A 25,179-nucleotide genomic window follows, 5' to 3' on the forward strand; every position below is an offset into this window, starting at 1 on the left:
GGGTGTTAAAGTCCCCTACTATGAATGTGTTACTGTCGATTTCCCCTTTTATGGTTGTCAGTATTTGCCTTATGTATTGAGGTGCACCTATGTTGGGTGCATAAATATTTACAATTGTTATATCTTCCTCTTGGATCGATCCCTTGATCATTATGTAGTGTCCTTCTTTGTCTCTTCTAATAGTCTTTGTTTTAAAGTCTATTTTGTCTGATATGAGAATTGCTACTCCAGCTTTCTTTTGGTTTCCATTTGCATGAAATACCTTTTTCCATCCCCTTACTTTCAGTCTGTATGTGTCTCTAGGTCTGAAGTGGGTCTCTTGTAGACAGCAAATATATGGGTCTTGTTTTTGTATCCATTCAGCCAATCTGTGTCTTTTGGTGGGAGCATTTAGTCCATTTACATTTAAGGTAATTATTGATATGTGTGTTCCTATTCCCATTTTCTTAATTGTTTTGGGTTCGTTATTGTAGGTCCTTTCCTTCTTTTGTGTTTCTTGCCTAGAGAAGTTCCTTTAGCAGTTGTTGTAGAGCTGGTTTGGTGGTGCTGAACTCTCTCAGCTTTTGCTTGTCTGTAAAGGTTTTAATTTCTCCATCAAATCTGAATGAGATCCTTGCTGGGTAGAGTAATCTTGGTTGCAGGTTTTTCTCCTTCAACACTTTCAATATGTCCTGCCACTCCCTTCTGGCTTGCAGAGTTTCTGCTGAAAGATCAGCTGTTAACCTTATGGGGATTCCCTTGTGTGTTATTTGTTGTTTTTCCCTTGCTGCTTTTAATATGTTTTCTTTGTATTTAATTTTTGACAATTTGATTAATATGTGTCTTGGCGTATTTCTCCTTGGATTTATCCTGTATGGGACTCTCTGTGCTTCCTGGACTTGATTAACGATTTCTTTTCCCATATTAGGGAAGTTTTCAACTATAATCTCTTCAAATATTTTCTCAGTCCCTTTCTTTTTCTCTTCTTCTTCTGGAACCCCTATAATTCGAATGTTGGTGCGTTTAATGTTGTCCCAGAGGTCTCTGAGGCTGTCCTCAGTTCTTTTCATTCTTTTTTCTTTATTCTGCTCTGCAGTAGTTATTTCCACTATTTTATCTTCCAGGTCACTTATCCGTTCTTCTGCCTCAGTTATTCTGCTATTGATCCCATCTAGAGTACTTTTAATTTCATTTATTGTGTTGTTCATCGTTGCTTGCTTCATCTTTAGTTCTTCTAGGTCCTTGTTAACTGATTCTTGCAATTTGTCCATTCTATTGTCCATTCTATCTCCAAGATTTCGGATCAACCTTACTATCATTATTCTGAATTCTTTTTCAGGTAGACTGCCTATTTCCTCTTCATTTGTTAGGTCTGGTGGGTTTTTATCTTGCTCCTTCATCTGCTGTGTGTTTTTCTGTCTTTTCATTTTGCTTATCTTACTGTGTTTGGGGTCTCCTTTTTTGCAGGCTGAAGGTTCGTAGTTCCTGTTGTTTTTGGTGTCTGTCCCCAGTGGCTAAGGTTGGTTCAGTGGGTTGTGTAGGCTTCCTGGTGGAGGGTACTAGTGCCTGTGTTCTGGTGGATGAGGCTGGATCTTGTCTTTCTGGTGGGCAGGTCCACGTCTGGTGGTGTGTTTTGGGGTGTCTGTAGACTTACTATGATTTTGGGCAGCCTCTCTGCTAATGGGTGGGGTTGTGTTCCTGTCTTGCTAGTTGTTTGGCATAGGATGTCCAGCACTGTAGCTTGCTGGTCGTTGAGTGAAGCTGGGTGCTGGCGTTGAGATGGAGATCTCTCGGAGATTTTTGCTGTTTGATATTATGTGCAGCTGGGAGGCCTCTTGTGGACCAGTGTCCTGAAGTTGGCTCTCCCACCTCAGAGGCACAGCACTGAGTCCTGGCTGCAGCACCAAGAGCCTTTCATCCACAGGGCTCCTTAATTTGGGATGATTCGTTGTCTATTCAGGTATTCCACAGATGCAGGGTATATCAAGTTGATTGTGGAGCTTTAATCCGCTGCTTCTGAGGCTGCTGGGAGAGATTTCCCTTTCTCTTCTTTGTTCTGACAGTTCCCAGGGGCTCAGCTTTGGATTTGGCCCCGCCTGTGCGTGTAGGTCGCCGGAGGGCGTCTGTTATTTGCTCAGACAGGACGAGGTTAAAGGAGCCGCTGATTCGGAGCCTCTGGCTCACCCAGGCCGGGGGGTAGGGAGGGTCACGGAGTGCGGGGCGGGCCTGCAGCGGCAGAGGCCGGCGTGACGCTGCAGCCTGAGGCGCGCCGTGCGCTCTCCCGGGGAGCCGTCCCTGGATCCCGGGACCCTGGCAGTGGCGGGCTGCACAGGCTCCCCGGAAGGGCGTGTGGCCAGTGACCTGTGTTCGCACACAGGCCTCCTGGCGGCGGCAGCAGCGGCCTTAGCGTCCCATGTCCGTCTCTGGGCTCTGCACTCTTAGCCGCGGCTCGCGCCCGTCCCTGGAGCTCTCTCAAGCAGCGTTCTTAATTCCCTCTCCTCGTGCACCAGGAAACAAAGAGGGACGTAAAAGTCTCTTGCCTCTTCGGCAGGTCCAGACCCCTCCCTGGACTCTCTCCCGGCCAGCCGCGGCGCACCAACGCCCTGCAGGCTGTGTTCACGCCGCCAACCTCAGTCCTCTCCCGGCGCTCCGACAAAAGCCGGAGCCTCAGCTCCCAGTCCCGCCCGCCCCGGCGGGCGAGCAGACAAGCCTCTCGGCTGGTGAGTGCCGGTCGGCCCGATCCTCTGCGCTGGAATCTGTCCGCTTTGCCCTCCGCACCCCTGTTGCTGTGCTCTCCTCCGCGGCTCCCAAGCTCCCCCACTCCGCCTCCCGAAGTCTCCACCCGCGAAGGGGCTTCTTAGTGTGTGGACACTTTTCCTCCTTCACAGCTCTCTCCCGCTGGTGCAGGACCCGTCCCTATCCTTTTGTCTCTGTTTAGTTTTTTCTTTTGCCCTAACCAGGTACGTGGGGGGTTCCTTGCCTTTTGGGAGGTCTGAGGTCTTCTGCCAGCGTTCAGTAGGTGTTTTGTAGGAGTTGCTCCACGCGTAGATGTATTTCTGGTGTATCTGTGGAGAGGAAGGTGATCTCCGCGTCTTACTCTTCTGCCATCTTCCCGGAAGTCCCAATACAGTATTTTTTAATTAAGGTATGTACATTTTTTAGACATTATGTTATTGCACATGTAATAGACTACAGTAATAACTTTTATATGCAAGGAAAACCAAAAATTTTGTGTTACTCACTTTACTGTGATATTCACTTTATTGTGGTGGTATGGAACCCAACCTGCAACATCTCCAAGGTATGTCTGTATATAACATTTTTCACCAAAGAACATGAGCAGGAATGTTCTTAGCAACACTATTTATTATAGCTCCACACTGGTAATTACCTAAAAGTCTATCAACAGTAGAATGGAGAAATAAATTATGGTATATTTACACAATGGATACTATACAGCAACGAGGATGAATGGACCACAATTATATAGAACAATATGAATAAATCTCACAAATATAATGTTGACCAAAGAATCCAACAACAAAAGAGTATATATTGCATGGCTGCATTTATATAAAATTCAAAAACAGGCAAAACTAATGTATAGTGTTGGAAGTCAGGATGGGGGTCAACCTTGATGAGGGATAGTGACTTGAAGCAGGCATATGGGGAGCTTCTAGGATGCTGAAAATGTTTCTTGATTGGGGTGATGATTACACAGATGTGTTCATTTTGTGAAAAGTTATTGAGCTGTACACTTATGATTCTGCATTTTTCTGTATAAATGTTATTTCTGTAATGTGTTTTTTAAAAAGGATGGGTGGGACTTCCCTGGTGGTGCAGTGGTTGAGAGTCCGCCTGCCGATGCAGGGGACACGGGTTTGTGCCCTGGTCCGGGAGGATCCCACGTGCCGCGGAGCGGCTGGGCCTGTGGGCCATGGCCGCTGGGCCTGCGCGTCAGGAGCCTGTGCTCTGCAACGGGAGAGGCCACAGCAGTGGGAGGCCCACGTACCGCAAAAAACAAAAACAAAAACAAATAAAAAGGATGGGTGGAGGGCCTGGATGATATTATAGTTGGTGATATTATGCCATTGACTGAGGAATCTGACTGATCTTCCAATTCTTTGCATATGACTTCCAGAAAACAAAACAAAACAAAAAGGTAATAACTAGTAGAACAGAAGTTGGAAGTAAAGCTTTCAACTGATACATAGAGAAAGTGGGTGGAAGAAGCGATGTACAACGAAATACATTTCTTTGATTGAGTACTCTGTCTTCTTCTGCCTTGGTTCTCTATTAAAGTTCAATAATGTTGGGAGTAGTAATAAACTATGATGTTAGATAACAATGAATTTATTGATCACTTTCAAAGAAGAGATTATGGTGCCTTTACTCAGACTGCATCAATTCTCAGCTCCTTTAGGAATAGAGCCCACTATCCTGGAATGCTGAAATGGGCAATGAGAAAGAGAAACTCATTTTAGCTGTTCTTTTCCAAAGGTATCTTCCAACCCCTCTGTCAACATTGACCCAGACAACTACGTTGAAGTGAATGATTTCATCACCCAGATACCCTCTAAAGTGCAGATACAAGATATTACTATGGAGTTACACTGCCCACTGTGTAATGATTGGTTTTGTGATCCACTGATGCTAAGCTGTGGCCACAACTTCTGTCAGTCTTGTATCCAAAACTTTTGGAAGCAGCAAGCACAAGAAACATTCTGTCCTGAGTGTAAGATGCTATGTCAATACAGCAACTGTACATTTAACCTTGTACTGGAGAAGCTGGTAGAGAAGATTAAGAAGCTACCCCTATTCAAGGGCCATCCACAGTGCCCAGAGCACGGAGAGAACCTGAAACTGTTCAGTAAGCCAGACAGGAAACTGATTTGCTTTCAATGCAAAGATGTTCGATTGTCTGTGGGGCAGTCTAACGAATTCCTGCAGATCTCTGATGCTGTCCGTTTCTTCACGGTGGGTGAGCCCTGGGTTTTGAGCAATCTTGAGCAATTCCTTAGGAAGGCTGGGAAAAATCTTTTGTTGGACTTCTTCTCTCTTCCAACACCACCCCTTTATTCAGATGATTACTAGAAAGCTCAGAGTGCTCAGAAAATACAATATATCTTGCAAAGTTCTTTTTCTATAGTTGCCAATTATAGGAAAGCAGTGAAGGAGCTCTGGTCTACTCCCTCAGTCAATCAAATATTTACCCAAACCCTGCCACGACAGCATTCTACTAGACACTGTACAGAATATGGACATATAAGATACTGCTTTTGTTATAAAAGTCTTGAAATTTAGTCCAGTTTAAAATGAATAAAACAACCAAAGCAATATAAGATAGTCTACTGTTGTGAGCTAAATTTTTGTCACATTTGTAATTCACAAATATTTAGAATTTCAGAGGAGATTAGAGAAAACTGAAATAGTCAGGGGAGGCATGGTGAAAGAAAGCTTGAACTGGAAAATTATTTGAATTTGGATGGGCAGAAGGAAGAAATGAGTGTTTTAAGTGAGAACAATGCAAGTAAAAGTATAGAGAGTGAGAACAATGTAACTAGAGCAGAAAATATATAGAGCTCTGGTATGTTCTTCAAACCCCTGAAGTTAGCTAATAAGAGGATAAAACTAAGTTTTTCTGCTGCTTGTAATTTTCTTCACAATTTTTGCAAGAGACAGGAATTACGATACAGGCTAAAGGAGACTTTTGTAACAAGAGCTTGCTTTTTTTACCCCTGACACCCTGGGGCTTTGGGGGAGATGGCCCTTTATCTCTCAATTACCTTGTGTTAATTCTACATGGTATTCCCAGGAGGAGCTTACTATCCATCAGGGTCAACTGGAGGCAACCCTGAAGGAACTTCAGTCCCTGAGGAACATGCAGAGAGATGCTATTGCTGCTCACAAGGTGAGGAGCAGGGTAGAGGGGTTATGAGATACAACCGGAATATACCCTCCTTGTAACTTCAGCTATGTGAGTGGAAAGGTACCTTTACATACCAGGCACCTTTGAACCCAGGTCTCTCAGATTGCTGGCTTTTCTCATCTGATTTGATCTTTCCTAGCTTCCCTAAAACTAAATAAAACTATTGCTTATACTTTCAACTTCACAGGAGGTTAATGGTTAGAGACTTGGCAAATCAGTTCCTAGGTTGGGGGAATAAACTGGGAGTTCTGTTTCTTCATTAATTATTCTGTAGAGGGGTGTCTTCTCTGGCATTTGGCATCTGGAAGAAGAAATATGTACAATGAGGGAAAGAAGAAGGATAGATGGAAATGATGTCTCAAGAGAATCTTGTTCTTGTTGTAAGAGTTCCTAGTTCAGCTATTACAGTCAACATCATTCATTCAACAAATATTTATTGAGTGGGTCAGGTATTATACTAGACACTATATTCCTACCATGGTGGGAGATAGATGTTAATTAAACAATCCCACCAATAACAATAAAACAACAACTGTGGTAACTACTATAAATGAAAATATAGGGTATATTAGAGCATATAAATGGAGAACCTAATCTAGACTGGGTGTTCTTTGAAGAAGCCACTTATTAAAAATTGAGAATTGAAAGGATAAGTGTTATCCTTAGCCAAGTGAACTGGGTCAGGTGAATATGAAGGAAATTGCCTGGAAAATGTTCTGTGAAGAGGAAAGAGCATACGGAAAAGTTCTGAGACAGGAAGTTAGTTGTTATGTTAAACAGAGAGAAGGCCAATTAAGCTGGATCATGGTAAGCAAGATGAGACTGAAAAGGCAGATATGGGGCCAATCATGTAGGCCCTTGTAGATAATGTTAGGAATTTTGAACTTCATCCAGGGAATAATGAGAAGTCATTAAAGGGTTTAAATAGGACATGGCTTCATCTCATTTTGAAAGCATCAGTCTGGTGGCTATGTGGACTATGGATTGGAGAAAGACAATGACAAGGATAATGGTTAGCAGAGGGCTGCGGCAGTGATCCCAGAGGATGATGATGGCTTGGACTAGAAAGGCAGTAGAGATCAAAAGAAATAAATAGCTTCAGCATATGCTTTGGAAATAAAAATTACCTGCATGTGGGGATTGATTAGATGTGAGAGGTGAGTGATGATATCAAACAGACAGTTGGATATAGGAATCTGGAGCTCAGAAGTTGCACTAGGATGAAAATAAGAAGTCAGCATATAGATTGTATTTAAAGTTGTGAAAGGAGAGGCTATTACCTAGAAAGAGAGTGTAGAATGAGAAGGGGAAAGAGCCCCAGGAAGAATATCAAGTAATCTAATATTTAGAGCTTGGTTAGAGGAGACAGAACCAACAAATAAGACTGAGAGATAGTGGTGAAATAGGTAAAAGGAAAAATGGAAAAGTCTGACCTAGAGGACAGGGAGAGTTAAGACTATTTTAAGAGTGCAATTATAATGACTGACCATAGAATGTAAGCTGGATAATAGGGGACACGAAGAGAGAGAAGTTGATGAATGGAAATGAAGGGGTCAATAAACAGGAAGTTTCAATGAGACCCAATAATTGTTGCAATAGGGGTTCCTGAGTAACTGAGCATAAAAAGTAATTTTAGAGATGGTACAATTGCTGGGGATGATAAAATCCTCAATGTGACTAAAAGAACGAGTAGATAAAGGTAAAAATCACTAGAAATGATGATGAGGAACTGAGAAGCCAGGATGTCAGATGGCGTACCCATGAGGATGTTGAGGTCACCTAAGAAAAGAGATGCCAGTGTAGCAGTTATCAATTTCAGTGCTTCAGACATTGCCCATCTCTTGCTTTTTCTATATTGTCCTGGCAGCAGGAATTGCATCTCCCCTAGTTCTCATTTCTTAAAAAAGGACAGTTCTTCCAGCCTCATATGGACCCAGTCTAACAGAATCACTTGGTAGATATTGGTTTGTACTTCTGGATAAAAGGGAATTATCATTCATTTAAAAATGTCTGATTAACCCCATGGTCTTATTTAATATGGCATTGGTTACCACCTCAGTACTGTAATAGGAACCTAGGATGACTTTTGACTATTTCGTGCTGAACTATTAAACTAGCTGGGAAAGACAGAGTAAGTCTCCCAAAGGGCTCCTTTTCGTACAGTTGAATGTTGATAGTCAGCCATTTGCATGCATTTTTCTGTTATAATGTTTCCCAAGTTGTATGAGTGTTAGTGGTGTGGGCCCCCATCCTCAAGTGTCAATCTCAATAACTACCATCGTGATGATCATGGAGTTTTCCAGGAAAACAAGCTACATCTGCAGCAACACATCTCCTCAGAGGTTCTAAAGCTGCATCAGTTCCTGCACAGCAAAGAAAAGGACGCTTTAAATGAGCTCCGAGAAGAGGGGAAAGCCTTGAATGAGGAGATGGAGCTGAATCTGAGCCACATTCAAGAACAGTGCCTCCTAGCCAGGGAGATGTTGGTGAGCATCCAGGCACGGATGGAACAGCAGAACTCCTTCGACTTTCTCAAAGTGAGACTCCATACCAACATGACTATGGGTACAATAGAGGGGGAAAGAGGGTTGGAAACGGTGTAGAAGCAGATTTTCCCCTCCAGGAGGGTAAAAAAATTGCTATAGTGCTTTTAAGATTCCTTGGGAGAAAAGCAGGAGGCTGCTTTTACCTTATACTCAGTTGAAAGCTTTACTTTCACACTCCTAGAAAAGAAGATAATAAAATGCCATTAAAACAGCATGTTTTAATATTTCTCCATAAAGAAATTTGAAGCTTTATTTCTCAAAAGTAAGAATGTTGCCAAAAAGTTGTATCTTTTACTGGCTCTCAGCAATCATAAATTGACCTGTTTGAAAAGCTGTTGGTCAATTTTTGCTTCCTCACGCTTCACCTCTAAAGTGGCATTGGTTACTACCTCAGTGATCAGAAGCTTGATTAGCCAGAGTAAGGAAAAGTGGCCTTGGGGTTGGAATACCTACTGTGTTTTTCTCCTGAGACTATGTGGCAGTGTAGGCAAAAATAGCTTAACCTTAATTTCTTTCTTGTTCCCTGTAAAAGGGAACTCTAGAAAATCAGAGCAAAGTAAGCCAGTTTATCCTGGGATAGATGAAGGATGAAGATCAGAAAAGGCATATGGAGGAGAGGAGTTGGTGGCAATGGGATGGGGACCATCTGCATAGGATCACAGTTTTGACCATCAAATTCTGGTGGTGGCCAGTAGGACCAAAGAAATTTCTGGAGCTGATGAACAGGCATCTAACCTTTCTATTTCTCCTTTCCTCTCCTAGGACATCATACCTCTCTTGGATAGGTAAGTGTTTCCCTGTGGTATTAATACCCTTCCTTCAGTCCCTGGAGGATGTCTAAGAATAAATGATTTATGTCCCCTGCAGCTTGGAGCAAGGAATGAGGGTGCTGACACCCAGAGAGCTTATCTCCAGAAAGCTGAACCCAGGCCTGTTCAAAGGTCCCATCCAGTATATGATGTGGAGGGAAATGCAGTCCACTCTCTCTCCAGGTATCAGTGGGTAGTAGTTATTTGTTCCTGGGGCTCCCACTTTATGTTTCATCTGTGGGATGTCTTCTGTGGCCCTAAATAGTACATTAGAGTCTGGACAGAGGGAGGGGTGAAGTTTAGCCAAAAGAAGGCTAGTTGGTATGACTGAATTTCTTCTCTTACCGTCATCTAAGAATTTATGACTCTGTACTGGTAAACAGAGTCTGATGTCCGAATTACTTCTCAGCCTACCATTTTGTTTGATTGTTCTATCAAATGTGACAACCAATATTTTAATGTTTTTCTAAAACAGTTATGTAACTCCCTGAGGCATCTCTGCCCTGGAGGAGGAGGTTACTGTACATACTCACCGTGTGTATGAATACAGTTTCTCTTGTGCTTGACGTTTATAACATGGAGTTATCTCATCTTAGGAGACTGTTTAGAGATCTATAAAAATCATTACAGAAATAAAGCTCTAAATAAAGTTTTTTATAGACTTCATATAGACTCATTATTATTTGTAGTTACTGATTTAATGAAAATCACAAATCTATCCCTGTTAATTTTTCCAGGTAACTGACACTGAAAAAAAAACAGTACCGAGGTATAATTAACATAGAATAAAATTCACCAATTGTAAAGTACAATTCGATGAGTGTGACAAATGTATACACTTATGTAAACATCTCCAAAATCAAGATATAGAAAATTTCTGTCATCCCAGAAAGTTCCCGCATACCCCTTTGCAGTCAATCCTTTTCTTCTAGCCTCAGCCACTGACACTCACTGATCTACTTTATTTCACTTTAGTTGTCTTTTCTAAAATCTCATATAAGTGGAACCATACATTATGTAGTCTTTTCTGTTTGGCTTTTTTCACTTAGCAAAATGCTTTTTGAGATTCACCTATGTTGTTGCATGTATCAATCACTGTATTTTATGGATACATCACAATTTGCTTATTCATTCACCAACTGATGGACGTTTGGGTAGTTTCTAGTTTATGGCTAGTATGAATAAACTTGCCTGAACATTTGTTTACAAATCTTTGTGTTTTAATTTCTTTAGGGTAAATATCTCGTGATGGGATTGCTAGGTTGTATGTTAGGTATATGCTTAACTATAAGAAACTATCACATTTTTTTTCTTAAGTGGTGGTACTGTCTTAATTCCCACCTCCAGTGAATGAGAGTCCTGGTTTCTCCAAATCCTTGCTAAAACTTGATAATGTCGATCTTTTTGATTTTTTTAACTCCATCAAAAAAGATATTTTAGGGGGCTTCCCTGGTGGCGCAGTGGTTGAGAGTCCGCTTGCCGATGCAGGGGACACGGGACACGGGTTCGTGCCCCGGTCTGGGAAGATCCCACATGCCGCGGAGCAGCTGGGCCCGTAAGCCATGGCCGCTGAGCCTGGGCGTCCAGAGCCTGTGCTCCGCAACGGGAGAGGCCACAACAGTGAGAGGCCCACGTACCGCAAAAAAAAAAAAAAAAAAAAAAAAAGGTATTTTATTAAAGTTCCCAAAACAAATTTGAGAAGTTACGCTGCGTTTAAATTGAAAAAGGCCAAGTTAAAATATGGAAATAAAGTTTTCATTTGGTGGAAGCTGAAACTAATGTATACATTCTAATCAAAGATCTAGCCCATGTGACATTTTTTGTTTTTAAGAGTCTACCAGGCCAAACCCTTCACTGCCTTTACTGCCTTTGCTTTGCTTTCCCCCTTTTCTTTCTTTCGCTTTGCCTTCAGCTTCTTTTTTTTCCCTCCCTTTGGCCTCTGGTTCATCCATATGGAGTACTGTCCACGCTGATCTAGAAGACTCTTTTTGTTTCTCTTAATATCAATCTCCATTTTTATGTCACTTTTTTCATCTTTCACTACATATTGGGTTTTCTCTTGACAATGTTTGGATACCACCACAGTTTCATTTTACCTTATTTTTTTGAAAGATACATTCCCTCATATAGAATTCTGGGTTAATAGACTTCTTTTCACTAATATAAAAAGTCACTCCATTGTTTTCTTACTTGTATAGTTTCTGATGAGATGTCTATTATCATTTTTATATTCATTTCTCTGTATGTACCATCTCTTTTCTCCTTGTAAGATTTACTTTTTTTGTCACTTGTTTCCACCAGTTTGATTATGCTGGATCTTGGTGTGTTTTCTTTTTATTTATTTAGTTTGTGGTTCATTGAGTTTCTTGGATCAATGGGTTTATTGTTTTCACCAAGTTTGGGAAAATGTCAGCTATTATTTCTTCAAGAGCTTTTTTTACCTATCCACCTTTTCTTCTCTCCTTCTGGAACTCTAATTTTACATATGTCAGACCACCTAAAATTGTCTCACTTGTCATTGATGTTCAGCATTTTTTAGCCTTTTTTCTTTCTGTGCTTCATTTTGAATAGCTTCTCTTGCTATTGACGTTCTCTCATTTTTTTTTTTTTTTTTTTTGCGGTACGTGGGCCTCTCACTGCTGTGGCCTCTCCCGTTGCGGAGCACAGGCTCCAGACGCGCAGGCTCAGCAGCCATAGCTCACGGGCCCAGCCGCTCCATGGCATTTGGGATCTTCCCAGACGGGGGCACGAACCCGTGTCCCCTGCATCGGCAGGCGGACTCTCAACCACTGAGCCACCAGGGAAGCCCAGTTCTCTCATCTTTTCACCTGCACTGTCTAATCTTCTGTTAATCCTGTTCAAGATGTTTTTCATTTCAGATACATTTCATTTCTTCAAAAAGTTGGGTCTTTTTATATCTTCAGTTTCTCTCCATACCATGTTATTGTTTCGTCTACATTCTCATGCAAATGGAAGATATATATAATAGCTGTGTTAATGTCTTTGCTAATTCCACCACTATTGTAATTTCTAACATGTTATTGCATGAGTTTTCTTGAGACTCTAGGTCATATTTTCCTGCTGCATTGCATGGCTGGTATTTTTTTAAATTTTTAATTGACTTAATTTTTTTAGAATACTTTTAGATTTACAGAAAAATTGAAAAGATAGTACAGAGAGTTCTTGTATACCTCATTCCTAGTTTATATTATTATCTTATATTTAGTGTGATACATGATTTATAATTAATGAATCAATACTAATACATTACTATTAACTAAAGTCAATAGTTTCTTTAGATTTCCTTCTTTTTTTACCTAATGTCATTTTCCTATTCCAGGATCCCATCTAAGGTTTCACATTACATTTAGCTGTCATTTTTCTTTAAGCTCTTCTTGGCTGTGACAGTTTCTCAGACTTTCCTTGTTTTTTGATGACTTTGACAGTTTTGGGGAATACTAGTCATGTATTTCGTAGGATGCCGCATTATTGCAATTTGTCTGATGATTTTCTCATGATAAGACCAGGGTTATGAGTTATTGAGAGGAAAACCACAGAGTTAAAGTGCCATTTTCATCACATCATATCAAGCATACATACTGTCAACATAATTTACGACTGCTGATGTTGGTTTTAATCACCTAGCTGAGGTAGTGTTTGTCAAGTTTCTCCACTGTAAAGTTATTCCCCCCTCCCTTTTCCATACTGTATACTTTGGAAGCAAGTTACTATGTGTAGCCCACACTTAAGGAGTAGGTAGTTATGCTCCCTCCTCCTTGAGAGTGGAGTATCTACATAAATTATTTGGAATTTTGCATGAGAGATTTGTCTCTTCTGGCTGTCAAACATGATCAGTTTTACATTGCTATTTGCTGAATTTTGTTGTAATCCTTTAAGCTCTATGGATTTAACTTTGGCATTTAGTGAAGTTATTTGAAATAACTTTGTTCGTTTTGACACTTTAAGCTTTGCTGAGCCTTTAAGCTTTGTGAGAGTGGTTCAAGAGCAGCCTTTAATCTAGGGTTAACTTTGTCAATTTTCTAAGGTATTAACCTTCTGAGTACTCTGTCTGATGTTCTACATACTATAACATTTTTCCATTCTGGCTGACAGGATTGAAAACTATTCCCAGTCTTGTGTGAGCTCTAGAAATTATTAGGCCTACTGCTTTCTGGAGATTTTCTCTCTGGACTTAGTGAGTTTCACCGCATGCATGTGGCAATATTCAGCCACAGCCTTGAGGGAATCCCTTTGTAGATGTTTGAAAGTCTATGTACAGCTCCCTCCTCTGTGTTACTCTACCCTGCAAATTCTAGCTGTCTCAGGATCACAGTGTTTTTCTTCTTGTATTCTTTGCCTGTAAAATCAAATTTCACTTTTAGCAATCATTTAAAGCACAAACTGATTTTTTTCTTTTTGGTACAACTTTACATTTAAGAAAATCAAATGGGATTTATTTAATAGATGGCTATTTTAATAATAATGTACCATGGTAAAACGCTGGTAAAATATACTTTATACTTCTTATTTCTAGGCCTTTGCTTATTCTGCAGATTCATATTTTCTTCTTTCCTGCCTTATAAATGAGGCTGTTGCTTTAGGATAGGGGCTGATACTTTTTCTGTAAAGGGTCAGACAGTAAATATTTTAGGCTTTTTGGGCTGTTTGGTCTTTGTTGAAAGTACTTAACTATGCCATTGCAGTGAAAAAGCAACCATGGACAATATGGCTTTTCATGTATTCCAGGGTAGGGAATTGTTTAACTTAAAATATTTTAATATATTTCCTTTAGTTTTGTGTGTATTAGTAAAATATCACCAAAGTTCACTCATTCATTCAACACACTCTTCTAGAGGGCCTACTACATGCTAAGCATTAAGTTGGGCTCCAAGGATATGGAAATAAAAGACAGTTTCTGCTCCTCAGGAAAGGCTAGAAGACCAAGTTAGAGTCTATAGCAACCCTCTAGGTAAAACATTATTAAGATGTAAGCCAGAGAGAGGCATGGGAATGGGAATGGAAAATAAAGAATAGATTCTGGAGACAGAATTCCTGGAGCTGAAATATACAGGACAGTAACTGGTGGTAAGGGATAGAGAAAGGTGATGTCAAGGATGGAAATACAGGAGATGCAGATTTTGGAGGGTGCTGATGAGTTCAGTTTTGGCCATGTTGTGTTGACCTACAGGACAACTAAGTGAATATATTCAAATGGGTAATTATTCTAACTGGAGCTTAGGAGAGAGGCCAGAGCTGGAATAATCAATATAGAGTGGGGGTAGCTGAAGCTATTCATGTAAATGAGATTTCCTAAGGAAACTGAGAACATACAGTCAAAGAGAGAGCGTGTTATAGAGAATAACAACAGATGAAGGTCAATGAAGCGTCAGAAGAGACTGAGGAATTCTGGCAACAGAAATAAAAGAAAAACCAGGAAATGAAGTCCACATGGAATCTAAAACAAAGAGACTGTCAAAGAGAAGGGAATGGTCATTCACGCCAAATGCGAAGATCAATTTAGAAAATGACTGGAAAAGAGATATTTTAAACCACAACTGGTGACTTTGGCAAGGCCAATTTCAAAAGAGTGGAATGAGTAGAAGTTATTGTGTAGGGTTCAGGAGTAATTTGGAATGAGGCGGTAATGAAGTGAATAGATCACTCATTTGAGAAGTTTCACTAAGAAGGGAAGATGTATGAATGGAAAACATGCTGAAGGGAAGTAGCCTGTAGAAAGGCAGAAATCAACAGTATAAGAAAGGGAATAATTGGTGGAAGTAGGGAAGAGTGAGAGCTACAGCAGAGAGAGGTATTGACTTTCCACAGTTTCCTCTGAAACTGGAAAGGAGATAAAGATGGTAGAAGTGAACAATTCTGTGGGGTGGGGTTTGCAGTATGAGTGGGAAGAATTGAGGGATTCCTATAAGACGTACTGTAGCTTCTCTGTGAAACAGGAGATGAAGTCTTCTGCCTGGGAGTGAGAAGGGAAGTGTTGGAATAGGGGTTTGAGGTGGGAGTTGAAGGTTTGAAATTGCTGTTGTGAGGAATTGGAGAGGATTTGATTTGGGAAATATAAGAGTTCTGGGCAGTGCTGATGGCCAAGCATAGAGTGGAAATAATGAATTTGTAGTGGTACCTGTATGCACAATTTTGTGATTTTCCTCCTGCAATGGTCAGGAATTGGGGTGTTAATTTGAATAGTTGAATAAATCCAAGGTTAGAGAGTTGCATGGCAGATGCTGCAGAAATAGCATAAGAGGATAAAAGTGTTGAGGCTATTGACAACAAAGCTATCACTGCTAACTGTTTAGGGAAGGATTTTAAGCCAGGAAGGAAAGAGAGATAATAAAGAGAGATAGGGGACCAGAGATGTTAATGAAGTCAAGTAATGGTTGTAGGGAGAGATGAGAGTGAGAAAGCTCAAAAAATAAAGAGTATGGCATATCTGAATTGAAGATTTTAGAGAATGAATAGTTCCTGATGACTACAAGATCCAGAATATAGTCATTGATATGGACAGCTTGGATGTAATGGAGTCAAAAGTCACCAGCAGTAAAGTCAAGGACATGCAAGAATAGAAGAGTAGCTGTATATAAAAGATAGTAAAATCACTTGAGATGATGGGCTGGATTTGGGGTAGAGAAGTAAGGTTAACCCAAAGTGCAGGGGGTATAACCAGGAACTTTGTACATAATAGCATCAAATAGAGATAGAGGGAAATATGAAATGGAATGACAAGAGTCTCAAATGAAGAGTGATGTTTTTACATGAGGATGAGGAGTAGAGTATGGGTCTGGAAGTAGCAGTGGTGGCAACCTGATCTCTGGCATCTGAATTTAGAAAATGAATAGTCTCATGAACTTCTGGAAGCTGTTTTTTAGTTAGTTTGTTTTTTGGAAGAACCAGCCAGATTTATGTTAAATTAAGGAGGTGATGAGAGAATTCTGTAAACTGAGGATACAGGAGAGATAATTAGGGAGGTAGTTCTAAAGGGCAGAGTGGAAAGGGTTGGGTGGGAACAGTGGAAGGATGGGTGAAGGCAGAGGAGGTAAAGAACAGAAGAGTGGGGATAAAAGTACAGTAGAGAATAAATCATTAGAGGAGTCTACATTCTGGGCATTTATGCCAAGGATAACAGGAATATGAAGCATGGTGAAATTAATTAGTGTCAAGGTTTCAAATGGAACTCTAATTGAAGTTCATTTATTTGTTTAATAAATAGTTACTTGAATACCTAGGAACAGTTCCAAATTTTGAAGATATATGAGGAAACAAAACAGATATGGTCCCTGCCCTTCTAGAGACTACACTCCAGTGGAAGAGACAATGAACAAGTAAATAATTTCACATAGTGATGATTACTGTGAAGAAAACAAAGCATGGTATACTCAGTAAATAATTATTCATGAGAGAAAATAAAGCAGGATAAGAGTACAAACAGTGATAGACAGATGAACATGCTATTTTAGCTAGAATGGCCAGAGAAAACCTCTCTGAGCAAACAGTCCCCTCTCCCTATGTTTTACTGTGGACATTTCTAAACATACTGAAAAGTTTAAAGACTTTTACAATGAACACTCCTACACCTACCTAGATTCTATCATTAACATTTTACTGAACTTGCATGAATAAAGTCCTGAATGATGTGAAGGAGTGAACATATGGGGAAAGAGTGTTTAGGGACAAGGAAAGAAAAGTGTAAAGTCTCTGAAGTAGGAATGAGCTTAGTATGTTCAAGGAACAGCCAAAAGGCAAAGGTGGTTGGACCAAACTAAATGGGGCGAGGGGGTGGTAAGTGGTGGGAAATGAGGTCAAAGAAGTGGGTAAATCATGTATGTCTTGTTTGGTCTGTAAGGACTCTGGATTTTACCTTGGGTGATGGGAAGCATAAGTGCATTTTGAGTAGGAGAACTGGATGATCTCATTCATGTTATGGGCAGAATAGGCTGCAGATAGGCAAGAGTGGAAACAGAACAGTTAAAAAGCTATTGCAGTAGTTCGAAGCCAGTGGTATTTGTGGAAGTTATCTGTCTATATATTCTGAGTAGGCTCAGAATATATTTTAAATGTGGAGCTGACAGAACTTACTGTTGGATTGAACATGGCATAAGAAGAAAAGCGGGGATGCAAAGCTGACTCCTAGGAATCCTCAAAACCAAGGCCGGCTGAGCTAGCTGGAGGTGTCAGAGGTTTGGTGATGAGAGCAGACTGTGGTTCTTAAAAGGTTGGCAGGAATTCTTTATGATACCTCCAAAGAAATCCTAGTTCTCATACTGGAAAAAGTAACAACCCAAAGTGGATGAGGATCTGTGTGAGAGAGAAGATTCAGCCTATATGGGAACTTTTCAGGATTCTTCAAAGCCTCTTGTTAGAAAGAAAAAATCCTTGGGATGATGGAAAAGATTCAAGCTTTTCTGAGAAGAGAGAGATAGACTGGATTGATCTTCCTTCCAAGTATAAGTAAATCCATTAACAACAAATGTATGCATATTTGTATCTGTGTCCATGATGTGAACATACAATAGTTTTTGTGTTTCCTGTATCAAATTTTGTGCCAAGGTTCAATTACCTCACATCTAGTATTTGTGTCACCTTCTTGCTGATATGCTTCCAATCTCTCTTTATTTAGAAGTTCTTTTTTATACTGCTGCCTATTGATTTGTTTAAACCAATACTTCTCAAATTACCTGTGATAAAGGATCAGTTTTTAAAACTGATTATGTTTGTAGAATACGATATAAATTAATTACTTGAAAAGTGGAATTAAAATAACAAAGATTACAAAGTGCAAGCCCAGTTTTTTAACAAAATCAACTGGCAAAATTACTGTCAGAATTCTATGAAAGTTTCCAAGAGCTTACTCTCAATTCTGTACTATCCTGTCACAAACTGGCAACTACACAGTTTGTGAACCACATTCTGATTATCAGTGGCATCAACCATTCCAGACCTCAAAAGTTCCAGTGTCTATTAAACCAAATGTAAACTTATCACCATTGTCCTCTAAATTCTGTGCCAGTTAGCTCAGTCTCACCTGCTTCTAACGGGCAAGCCCTTATCTTCTCTCTCATGCAAGCTACTGTTTTTAACTCATTCCTTTTTTGCCTTTTTTTACCCAAAGCATCCTGATACATCTCATAGATGTTACATCAAAACTAAAATGGTTATTGCCCTTAGAAAGCTTTCCTAGGACCCACTTACCTAATCTTTACCCTTTCAGCATTTGTATTTTCTTATATTTATTAGTACAGATTTATCTTATTTGCATTTTTTATTAGAGTATAATAATTGCTTCAGAGTAAAGTCTGATTTTTACCACAAATATAAAAATGTCTAGAATATAGCCACATGGATATCAAAACAATATAAAGTATATAAGTAATTACCTGCCTGTCTAAGAGTATATGGCATGGGGAGATAAAGCACTGGTGTCTATGTGAATACTATCTATGGGAACCTGCATTCATCCCTTTTCCCCCATGCCCTCCCTGATTTCTCTTATTTTCTTACTAGGCCTATCTCCATTAACTCTGGACCCTAAAACTGCTCACCCAAATCTAGTGCTCTCCAAAAACCAAACCAGTGTGTGGCATGGTGACATGAAGCAGGTAATGCCTGATGATCCAGAGAGGTTTGACTCAAGTGTGGCTGTGCTGGGCTCAAAAGGCTTCACATCTGGAAGGTGGTACTGGGAAGTAGAAGTAGCAAAGAAGACAAAATGGACAGTTGGAGTCGTCAGAGAATCCATCCTTCGGAAGGGCAGCTGTCCTCTAACTCCTGAGCAAGGATTCTGGCTTTTAAGACTAAGGAACCAAACTGATCTAAAGGCTCTGGATTTGCCTTCCTGTAGTATGAAACTGACTAACAATCTCAACAAGGTGGGCATATACCTGGATTATGAAGGAGGGCAGGTATCCTTCTACAATGCTAAAACTATGACCCACATTTACACCTTCAGTAGCACCTTCATGGAGAAACTTTATCCCTACTTCTGCCCTTGCCTTAATGATGGTGGAGAGAATAAAGAACCATTGCATATCTTACATCCACAGTAATTTGTCATACTATTGTATAAATTCAGAGCATTATTAAAGAGGTATTGAAATAGTTTACCAGTCTCACTGGTTTCTCTTCCCAATTTATGGGGAACTCTGGAATAATGAAAAGAGGATTCACAAATTGAATTCTGTTCTCACTGTTCTAAGTGGATTTCACTGGAGCTTTTCAAGCTGTCATTCTAACTCTCTGGGGTCTACTATGACACAGGAGCCATTCTCATGAGCATGATCATCATCCTATTATAACTGGAGCAAAATGCAACTTGAGTTTGTGATGCTCAGGAACCCTTTTAAAACGTGCTCAGAAATTCTATCATACCGTCCTTATTCTCCAACATAATGACTCAATAGACTAATTTTTAATGTGTGCTCTTCTTCCTATTTAATTATCTTTTAATATACATTTTGCAACACATTTATTTTCTGGAACTTGTTACTGTAATTTAAAAAAAAATTGTTCCAGAGATTTAAAGAATAAAATGTTCTGGGCTAGTTTATATTCTTGTCTTGAATTCTCTCAAGATACTTTTTAGTCCAGCAAATCTCTGACTCTTTCTCAGTCCCTTTTTCTTGCTTTACCTACCTATGGAGCACTTGTTTTTCTGTATTCAAATACATTTAAGTATTTTCATTTACTTTTGATCATATCCTTTTAGTCATTCCTGCCTATAATTTAAATACCCATATATTTCATTGTGTCCTCTCCAATATACTCATCCTCTAGCTTGTTCCTTCTTTCTAAGCCTAAACTTCTTAGGCTTATTGATCTCAGCAGTACCCTTGATGAACCACCCTTATTTCCCTTCCTTTGGAAGTCCCATCTAACTGGGCTTCATGCTCTATATCTGACAGGTTTTTTGGGAGAGATGGGGGGCAGTACTTAGGACCTGCAGTATGGCCCTCTAAAATTACAATTAGCACAGCTCTTTGGGCAGGATAAAAGCCCTCTATCCTATCTGTCACAGTGGGAAGGATACATACAACTACAGGTAATATTCGTGTAGTGTTGGTATATACAATATACATACATTTATAGCTGCTGATTTGGGCAAACAGCCATGACATGTTATGGCTACATTTAAGAAATTACCTTTTTAAAAAAAAAATGAATTCATTTTAACTGGAATGTAATAAGGGCCTATTTTGTGCCTGGAGCCTTGCTAGATGTTTCAAAGGATATAAAAGAAGCATAAAAAGAAAGAAAAAGGTTCATCTAGGGGGATATAAAAGAAATTCAGGTGCCTGGACCCCACCTAAGACCAATTAAATAAAAATCTCTAGCAGATGGGGCCTAGGCATTCGTAGTTTCTAAAAGCTTACTAACGTGTGGCTAGGGCAGGGAACCACTGAACTAAAGGAACATGATTTCTCTCCTTTTTTAATCTTTAAAAAAAATTCAAATGTAGAGGAAAAATTACATATTTATATGATAACTCCCATATACTCTCCACCTACATTACCAGTTATTAACATTTTGCTACATTTTCTTAGTCTCTCTCCCCCACATCCACCCCATATGATTTTGTGTGTGAGTATAATTATTACTAATGTTATTTTTGCTGAACTACTTTAGATTAAGTTGCAGGCATTATAATTCTTATTCCTAAATACATCGGCAAGTATCTTCTAAGAACCAAGGTATTCTCTTACATAATCACAGTACTAAATTATCAAATTCAGAAAATTTAACATCAACACAATACTACTTACTAGCTAATATACAGTCCATATAAATAAGTAAATAATTCTAATGGTGGGATTTTAGGCACTGTAAAATTTCAAGTAATGTGACAAAGAATTTGGGAGAAAGAAGAGGGTCTAGTTAAGCCATAGACAGAATTCTAGATAACTGATATCTAAAGTCTGTCCTTGGGGACAGACGAGTGCTACAGAGTTCAAAGAAAGGGGAGGTCAGTATTCACCAGAATAGGAGAAAATTCTAAGGAAAAGACAGATTAAGTTGGACATAATGAAAGATGAGTAGGAATGGATATAAATTCTAATCTAGATTTGGAAAATATACTTCTTAAAAATGAATGTTTTGTATTGATGGTTGCATAGCTATATAAATATACTAGAAATAAATGAACTGTAAACTTATAATGGGCAACTTTTTGAGATGTAAATTATACCACAATAAAGCTGTGTTTAAAAAAAGGGAAAGAAAAAAATGCATGTTTTATTCAGATCACCAGGGGAATTAGAACAGGCCACAGGTGTATACATATTTTCCACTATCTGTAGGAGTCAACCTTAATACTTTTTCTGATATACTATCTCAGCTCTCCAGTACTTGTCTTAACACAGATGACACAAATTTTCCCCCAGTTTTCCCAGATAATTGGTTATTTTTATAATTGGTTATTCTATACTGAGTAATTTGAACAATCCCTCTACTTAGAACTCAGACTATAATTAAAGGCAGGAATTCGGGACTTCCCTGGTGGCATGGTGGTTAAGAATCCACCTGCCAGTGCAGGGGACATGGGTTCGATCCCTGGTCCGGGAAGTTCCCACATGCCGCGGAGCAACTGAGCCTGTGCGCCACAAGTACTGAGCCTGTGCTGTAGAGCCCGTGAACCACAAGCCCCCGCTCGCCGCAACTAGAGAAAGCCCATGCGCAGCAGCGAAGACCTAACGCAGTCGTAAATAAATAAATAAATAAAATAACATTTTAAAAAAGGCAGGAATTCTTCTAACAAGTATGAATTATGAAACACCAATACGGGATTTCCCTGCTAGAAATAGACTCTGAATAGTATTCACTAAGAAGCATGACTGGGGCTATCTTATATACTGTTTTCTCTCAGGCCACAGGAGATGAGGCTGATAGTAACCAAAAAATGAAGTAGAGTATAAAGAGGCCCCAGTCAGTGTGTTGGGATTCACTGAGGTGAGAACCTCAAAAGGAAAATGCCTTGTAAAATACATTCAGAAGCATGTATGCAATGTATATGTACAGTTTGGAGAATAATACGAAGAAACAAACACTCATTAATTCACCATCTAGCTTTGGAAATAGAACAGTATCAAAACCTTTGAAGGCCCCTATGTATCTCTCCCAGCCCCGAGGTAATCACTATTCTACATTTTGTGTCTGGATTTTTCTTTTTTGCAAATAATTCATAGGTATGTTTTTCCAACAAATGTATTGTTTAGTTTTTTCCATTCTACATATGTATGTATTCCTAGAAAGTATAGTATCATTACGTCTGTTCTTTGAACTTTAAATGAATGGAATCATGTTGTACGCCTTCCTTAGCTTTTTTAAAATTCAAACTTATGTTGTATTCCAGTGTATGAAAATTCAACAATTTAAACATCCAAACTACTGTTAATAGGTAAGTAGTTGGTTCTAGTTGTTTCATTTTTTTAATTGTTGCTGTTGCTATTGCTATTAGCAACAATGTTGCCATTAACATTATTGGATATGTGACCTGGTAAATGGGAGCAAGAATTCTCTAGGTTTACACCTGATAAGCATTGGTACATAGGGTATGCACATCTTCAAGTAAGTAATGCTGAACAGTTGGTCAACTCTATTGTGCCAATTTACACTGCCACCAGCAGTGGGAGTTCCCATTAATCTATGTCTTTGACAGTTCAGTTTTTATCAGTAAGGTGGGTACACATAATGGTATCTCCTGGTTTTAGTTTGCATTTCCCTAATTACCACTGTGGTTGAAGCATCTTTTCATAATTTTATTAACCACTTTAAGTTTCCTCTTCTGTGAAATGCCTATACAGATGTTTGCCCATTTTTGCATCAGATTGTCTCTTATTGATTCATAGGGTTACTTATATGTTCTGGATACCAATCCTTTGTTGGTTATTTGCACTGCAAATATCTTCTCCTATGGCTTAATACTTGTGTCTCATTTACAAAAAAATCCTTCTCAGAGGTCAGAGAGATATTCTCCTATGTTTTATTCTACATGTTTTAAAGTTCTGCGTTTTATATTTCAATGCTTGTTCAATCAACTAAAAGTAACAAGTATAAATTTGCATGCACCTAACAACATAATTTCTGTATAGATAAAGCAGTAATTAACAATAAATTAATAAATCTACAAACAACTTAGGAGATTTTTAACATGCCTCTCTCAGTAACTGATAGAAGAATCAGACAATATGATTAACAAACTTGACTCAATGAACATATGTTAAAACAGTGTACCCAACACCTGAGAACATCCAACAGCTGCAGGGCATTCTTTGTAAACACACACAGAACACTGACCATATACTTCAGTCAGAAGGAAAATTACAACAAATTTAAAAAGATTATAATCACACAAGCTATATTCTTTGACCTTAATTCATTTAAACCAGACATCGATAACAAAATAACTAATCACATGTATTTGGAAATTTTAAAATATTTTAAATAACCCATGGATCAAAAAAACTCCTATTGGAAATCTGAAAATATTTTGAATTGAATGATAATGAAAAATGACATCTGAAAAACTGGCACACAGTTTAAAGGGAATCGATAAGTCTTATATGCACATATTAGAACAACAAAGGATGAAAATCAGTCATCTCTTTCAAGAAATTAGAAAAAGAACAGCAATTTAAAGCCAAAAAAAAAAAGTAGAAGGAAATTATAAGGGCAGAAATTAAGGATATACAAAAGAAATATATGGGAGTCATATAAAAAATGTCATAAGTTTGTTCTTTGAAAAGTCTAATAAAAATGACAAACTTCGGGCTTCCTTGGTGGCGCAGTGGTTGAGAGTCCGCCTGCCGATGCAGGGACACGGGTTCGTGCCCAGGTCCGGGAAGATCCCACATGCCGCGGAGCAGCTGGGCCCGGGAGCCATGGCTGCTGAGCCTAAGCGTCCGGAGCCTGTGCTCCGCGGCGGGAGAGCCCACAGCAGTGAGAGGCCCGCATAACGCAAAAAAAAAAAAAAAAAATGACAAACTTCTGGTGAGACTAAGAAATGAAAAGAAGGCACTAACATCAGTAACTAATATCAGAAATGGAAAAGGAACAACTGCCACAGAGCCTGCAGACATTACAAAATATTATATAAGGTTTTATGGTCAACTTTATATCAATATTTTTGAAATTTTAGATTAAGTGGACCCAACGCCAGAAAAATATAGCTTATTAAAACTTATGTAAGGCGGGGGATGGGGAAACTATAAAGAAAACATAATTTGAACACTGGTGATATATGACTATATTGAAGAATTGCTATTTTTTAATTTTTTTTTTTTTTTGCCTGCACCATTCGGCATGTGGGATGTACCATGTGGGATCTTAGTTCCCGGAACAGGGATAGAAGCCCTGTCCCCTGCAGTGGAAGTGCGGAGTGTTAACCACTGGACCGCCAGGGAAGTCCAATGATTTTTTTTTTTTTTTTTTTTTTGTGGTACGCGGGCCTCTCACTGTTGTGGCCTCTCCCGTTGTGGAGCACAGGCTCCGGACACACAGGCTCAGCGGCCATAGCTCACAGGGCCAGCCGCTCCGCGGCATGTGGGATCTTCGCGGACCGGGGCACAGAACCCGTGTCCCCTGCATTGGCAGACGGACTCTCAACCACTGCGCCACCAGGGAAGCCCCAATGGTACTGTTTTTTAAGACGTCTTCATCTTTTAGAGATTCCAGCTGAAACATTTATAGATGAAGTGATAAAATGAGTTTTGCTTCAAAATAATAACACAGCACAACAACTTTGTTAATACTTAGGGTTTAAATTTCACAAGCACGACTGACCTGCGTCCTCCACCGAGTCCGGGGAAGCTGAGTGTCCTCCTCACAATACCACGAGCTGGTCCGCACAGGCTGGCAGCGACGGGAACCTTCTCCGTTGCGCCTCAGGCTTTCCCCGCCCATTACTCTGAGAACC

The 25,179-nt window shown here is 39.5% G+C and overlaps 1 protein-coding gene and 1 long non-coding RNA gene across 2 annotated transcripts; one reads left to right on the forward strand and one right to left on the reverse strand.

Moving 5' to 3' along the window:
• Positions 1 to 3,211: 3,211 nt before the first annotated feature.
• Positions 3,212 to 19,677, forward strand: TRIM69 (tripartite motif containing 69). The gene is made up of 5 exons (XM_079912250.1): positions 3,212 to 4,971; positions 8,143 to 8,445; positions 9,217 to 9,239; positions 9,322 to 9,446; positions 18,777 to 19,677. Exons 1-5 carry the CDS (start codon positions 4,582 to 4,584, stop codon positions 19,316 to 19,318), a joined length of 1,383 nt encoding a protein of 460 aa, XP_079768376.1. The 5' UTR covers positions 3,212 to 4,581; the 3' UTR covers positions 19,319 to 19,677.
• Positions 8,495 to 25,157, reverse strand: LOC307181623. The gene is made up of 3 exons (XR_013826977.1): positions 25,047 to 25,157; positions 9,797 to 9,875; positions 8,495 to 8,631 (listed from the first exon to the last, which is right to left on the reverse strand). It is a non-coding gene; the product is annotated as an uncharacterized lncRNA (long non-coding RNA).
• Positions 25,158 to 25,179: the final 22 nt, after the last annotated feature.

This window comes from Stenella coeruleoalba, assembly GCF_951394435.1.
Source record: "Stenella coeruleoalba genome assembly, chromosome: 2".
In the NCBI taxonomy this organism is placed as follows: Eukaryota; Metazoa; Chordata; class Mammalia; order Artiodactyla; family Delphinidae; genus Stenella; species Stenella coeruleoalba.

What these genes read in the sequence shown, in the direction of transcription:
- TRIM69 (XM_079912250.1), top strand. Translation starts at nt 4,582, where the DNA reads ATGGAGTTACACTGCCCACTGTGTAATGATTGGTTTTGTGATCCACTG. An exon ending in ATCATACCTCTCTTGGATAG is followed by an intron (nt 9,240 to 9,321) that starts GTAAGTGTTTCC and finishes TGTCCCCTGCAG; the next exon opens with CTTGGAGCAAGGAATGAGGG. An exon ending in GCAGTCCACTCTCTCTCCAG is followed by an intron (nt 9,447 to 18,776) that starts GTATCAGTGGGT and finishes TTTTCTTACTAG; the next exon opens with GCCTATCTCCATTAACTCTG.